The sequence below is a fragment of the Diaphorina citri genome, unplaced genomic scaffold, assembly GCF_000475195.1.
Source record: "Diaphorina citri unplaced genomic scaffold, Diaci psyllid genome assembly version 1.1 scaffold6189, whole genome shotgun sequence".
Classification (NCBI taxonomy): Eukaryota; Metazoa; Arthropoda; class Insecta; order Hemiptera; family Psyllidae; genus Diaphorina; species Diaphorina citri.
In genome coordinates, this window is record NW_007383565.1 from 1 (window position 1) to 5,274 (window position 5,274).

Here is a 5,274-nt window from a genome sequence, read left to right on the forward strand (position 1 = left end):
GAAAAAAAAAAATGCTGAAAATCGGCCGAAATGCCGCTAACCGCTGCACCGATCTTAAACAAAAGTTTCGTGTCGCATCCTTGTCATATTTGACAGCTGCATTCCAAATTTCTAGTCTTTAACTCTTACTATTCTCGAAATATTTTGTTTACAGACAGACACACAGACAGACAGACACACACACACGGACCAATGGCTGAAACTTTGGATTTAGGATCTAGGGACCTCAAAACGTCTTTTGGCACTAAAAACTGACCATCGAAAATTTAACCCGATTACATTACTTTCCTTCCTATAGGACAGTGGTTCTCAACTTTTTTTCGCCCAAGGTACCCCTTGGGTACCCGGATTTAATCTCATGTACCCCTGCCACCATCATAATGAGTACCGGTTACACATACCTAGGTTGATGTGTACCATTACTACTGAGTTCTAAACACTCTCAGTACCTTTTGAAAAAATCAGTACTTGAAAAAAATTCAGTACTTTTCTGGACTGTACTGCATTGATAACCTATCAAAAATCAAAATTTGCCTTTGTCCGCCATTACACAATTTTTTCTCGCGTACCCCCGGAAGGTCTCTCACGTACCCCCGGTTGGGAATCGCTGCTCTGACCAAAGTCCACTCACCTGTTATCAAACACATTTTGAGAGTCCAACGTGTGCAGGTTTTGTTCGATCAAGGCGAGGCCCACAGCGTACAAGTCCTCCTGGTCCAACTGCAACACCGATATGCCAATCCAGAATAGGAACTTGTGTATGGGAGACTCTGGCGTGAGGAGAGGCTGCAACCGAGTCAGACACATCACTATGGCCTCGATACGTTTGATCTCGGTGAAATTCTCGAGTGCCTTGACCAGGATACGGAGAAGTTGCTTCATTTCTAGATCCGTGATGCTTTTGCCTGTGAAACGAACGAGCAGAACATTGTGATGAATAGTATCGTAGAGAAGATATAAACAAAACTTCATTTACAAGTTTATTATCTCCACCATATACAGTATGCAGATTTGCTGGTGACCGGGCCGTATACAGGATTTTGTCGAGGGGGAAGGGGGTGGATGCTAAAAATTTTCGGAGTCTGGCCTATGGTAAAGGAGAAACCTGAATCTCGAGGAGGGGCCTGGCCCCCTCACCCCCCTTAAATACGGCCCTGGCAGATCTTATAATTCAAGTGGAATAATCTTTAAAAGAAGACAATGAAGGGCAAAAAGCTACTGACTAATTGAGTTCAAATTTACTTCTTTTTAACAATGTAAATAAAAGATAATATAGAACCTCCCTAACACTATAGAAGTATAGAACCTTATGGGAGAATACTTACAAATACAGCCATACACAATGAGGGCTCTCGGCTGCAGGGCAGGATTGTAGCAGAACGCAAAGTTCTTGGCTAATGAGGTCCAAGTATTCAACCAATCACAGTCTGGTATATCACGCATACAAACCTGAATATGGGACGGAAAAGATGGAATATGAGTTGGTTGGTTTACTTTAGTCTCCTAGCGGTAAAAGCACGTTGACTGCGCTAGTTCCCAAAGAATAATAATCTCTTGAGTGGAAGGTAACTAGGCGAGGTTAACGCCGGAGGCGTTCTCTACCACCTAATCCTTAGAGCTCCATTGTTGTGTCAAATTCTTAAATAAATTAAAACATAATTTCATGCCTTGGCTCGGATTGAACCCACGCCCTCCCGATTACCAGGTGGACGTCTTGACCACTACAACACCGAAGTTTTTACTTACCTTCCCCCTTCTTTTTTACCCCCTTTTTAGTTTTAATAAATATTTTTTCTCTTTTCTTTTTAAATTAAGCAAGGTCTTCTGTTCTAAACTTTTGTTATATTATGTTATTAAACCCATAAAATAAACGAGACCTTGATTAGACTGCTGGGGTAAAGGGACTTTTTAGTCTCATTCGAGCAAGATAAACCAGGTATATTCTATTCTATTACCTGATGGCCCGTTCGTTTGATATGAGTAAATGCTTCCTCCGTAGCCGTGATAAGGCGAGCTCTCCTCTTCTTCACTCTTCTCTCGTAATCATGCTCCTCATAGAATCGTTCATTATGACTCGAATCACGACGTCTGGGGTGCACATTGCTTACGCTACGATTACATTCACCGCCACTCTGAAATCAAATACAGTTTATTAGGTTAGGTATATTTTATATGAATATACGATCTATCATCGCATTTTAATTAATGATGTCCCTTGAATAAATTTCGTATCAAAAATAAACCTTATCTGTTTAGAATTAAGTTCGCCCGGGGCGACACTCTTTATCTGCCATCAGTATTTGTCTAAAGCTAAAAACAACTACAACACCTCCCATCTAATTTCTAATGTAGCTCTAAGGTCTTAGCTTACCAAAAACAAAACCATTTGCCACCGAGCTAATAGTTAGCACTAAAGGGGAAGAACTCTTCAAATAGTCAGAAAACAGACTAGCACTTGTGCGGACATGGAAAATTAATTTTGTCTTCTCAATATCAGACTCCACAACTCCATTCTTAATATTGACAGGATAGAAATTGCATGGTGTTTCATCTCCCCACCAGAGGAAAGAGACAACACTGTCCGTTTGATTGGCATTGGTTGCGGTGGACTGGGATTGTGCATTGGTCCAGAGTATTTCATCAATTGTTATAATCAGCGTAGACTGTATGTCTCCCTCTACCTGAGGAGGCAGGGAACGCTCCATTTCTTTGCCTGAAATCATAGAAATTCTATATTAAATTTCAGAAGCCACAGCAATTAAGAATTGCTACTAAAAGGAGCTGTCAAGTGAGGTTTAAATGTAAAGATGGAGTAGAGCTGAAAGCATCTAGCTTTCAGCTATGTGGTTTGATTCTATTGTTTCCCTCTATCATACACCCTTGATGCTCAATGCTCCTTACTAGACTCCATTTTAACACTGTAACCACAGAGTCATGGGGTTGATTCCTGCCCAAGGCAAACTTTATCCTTAATTCCTTAACAGTCTATCTATGTATGTTACCTATTCTACCATAGTTCTTGTTCCAGGTTAGTGGGCACAATCTTCCAGACTTTTGAAGAGCCGAACCTGGCTAGAATTCTTTATTAGCTATGTGAGAAAATGAGAAATAACAGCAACAAAAAAAATCACGGAAAATTAAATGATAAAAAACTAAAAAAACTTGGAAAATGAAAAATTGAAATTGGAAAAGGAAATCCGTTTTTTTTTTTTTTTTTCAAATTTAAAAAGTGTTGTTGATTTGAGAAGTTAGCAAGCGCTTATCCGCGCTCCTTATCAGTGATCAGTGTCGTACCTCGGGCAAAGAGTTCGGGACTACCGAAGTTGGTTTTTTCCACTAGTAAAGCCGATTTTTGGGTAAATAAGGTAAATTTCTGACTGTCCGTCTGTCCCTGTAGTCCCTGTCATTTCTAAATTTACGTCATTTACCTACATTAAATTATTTTATTTTTTAAATAACTGAAAAATACTGAAAATCCAAAATTTGTAGGTACGATAACTCCACATCGGATTGCCGAAGTGCCGAACCCGCCAACCCACGTGAAGCTAGCAACAGATTACATAAAAAAAATGAAATTTTTTGAGGTTAAACTTTTAACTTTTTACATTTCTAAACTAAATCCGAATTTTCTTTTAATTTTTCCTTTCCAGTTATCCAGTTTTCTACTAAGCTTTTATATTTCCTGGCCTGTATTTTGCCCCGAATAATTTACTTCTTTGTCCAATGGACCGAAAAGTTTGAAGACTGAACATATAAGGTAAGTTTGAAACATTGCCACAATGTACTAAGAGGATCCCTATCAGGTAGAGCTGTACGTGGGTAGACCTAAACATCCCTGTTCCATAAACGACTCTGAACTCCCAACTCCTCACTTTTCCTACTTTGACCTAATAAAGCAGTAGAGAGAGAAATTCTGAAACAGCCGTCTTCCTACTCAAAAGCAGATTACCTTGATAGGAGCATGAGTGGCTAGCTGGCTAGCATAACACAAACCAGATGTGTTCACACATTGCCATCGGATAAAACAAATCAGACCTTCTAAATACCCTCACCCATTAGTACAATCTATTCTTTTAAGCTTTGCTTGGATTCTCAAATAACTAATTGCCTTAATGCTATTCATGTTTTCTAATATATGTGCATTAAATTTTTAACCATTGGTGTAATGTTAATCTTAATTTAAGAAATCAAATTTAATTGTTTTTGATAAAATTAAAATATAAGTTTAAATTTTTAATTTGAAAAATTCTTTAATTTTTTTTTTTTCTACCTCTTGATTATTTCTTTATAAACTATCTCTTATCTTCATATCAACTCTATTTTGTTTCACCAAGACAAGAAGATCAAGTTTCTATTTTTCTGATTTAAAACAAGCTTATCCCATTGTCCCCAGATCCCCACTTGTCCATATGTAGGGTAAGCTGTTTTACATTTTTCTTTGAATTGTCCTATATTTACAAAACAGAATGTTACATGAACTCTTTGAACAGTTGTAAAGCAATAGGTATAAAAAGTAGTTTTCTTAGGTTAGGTACTTGAAATATTATTGGTTGAGGGTTTTTTTCCTTCTTTTGGTAACTATGCAGAAGTCACGTCCATGGAAAAGAAAAGCTCCTTTTTGTATTTAACCTAACCCTGTAATAACACTAATCACAATATTCCATGGACGTGACTTCTGCACAAGTACCCTTTTTTATTTTTGTAAATTCTTTTTCTTTTTTTTTTTTTTTTTGCTTTATTTCCTCATTTATTTTTACATTTACTGTCTTCTTTTATGTTTTCACTATAGAAAAAGGAGAAATGAGTAATTCAGAGCTGCAAGAAGAGGAGAAAGAAGTTCTACTGTCAATCTATGATGGAGACACAGCTTTCAATATGATATCAGACACAGTTTATCAGTATAAGGTAAATCAAATACAGTCCAACCTGTCTAAGTGGGAATCTAAGGGACTGTCAATTTTTAATCCAAGTATCCCAGTTACAATTCCATTTCCCTATGGGACTAGATCTCAAGAGGATATGCATGGGACTCTAGTCTTTTTAACATGCCCATCCCATAGTATGTATGCCTCACCAGATAGGCAAGAAGACACGCAATACTTCGCATTTATGTGCTGGGTCAACACAGGAACACCAGAAAGGTTACGTGTGGATGTTTTAATCAAATCCATACAAAAATTGGGTTAATTATTATTCTTTTTTTTCTGTTTTCATTTCTAGTACGGGGATGATGGGGATAGCAAATCATTTCTGTTCGAAATTTCATGGGGTGAG

At 37.7% G+C, this 5,274-nt stretch overlaps 1 protein-coding gene and 1 long non-coding RNA gene across 2 annotated transcripts; one reads left to right on the plus strand and one right to left on the minus strand.

Moving 5' to 3' along the window:
- Nucleotides 1–631: 631 nt before the first annotated feature.
- Nucleotides 632–2,336, minus strand: LOC103521878 (neurofibromin-like; the record flags this gene model as incomplete). The annotated part of the gene is made up of 4 exons (XM_026832347.1): nucleotides 2,325–2,336; nucleotides 1,956–2,132; nucleotides 1,326–1,449; nucleotides 632–905 (listed from the first exon to the last, which is right to left on the minus strand). Coding segments are annotated over exons 1-4 (587 nt in total), but the record flags the coding sequence as incomplete, so codon positions are not given.
- A 1,248-nt stretch (nucleotides 2,337–3,584) lies between these two features.
- LOC103521877 lies at nucleotides 3,585–5,271 on the plus strand. Its single transcript, XR_541984.3, has 3 exons — nucleotides 3,585–3,757; nucleotides 4,790–4,905; nucleotides 5,221–5,271. It is a non-coding gene; the product is annotated as an uncharacterized LOC103521877 (long non-coding RNA).
- Nucleotides 5,272–5,274: the final 3 nt, after the last annotated feature.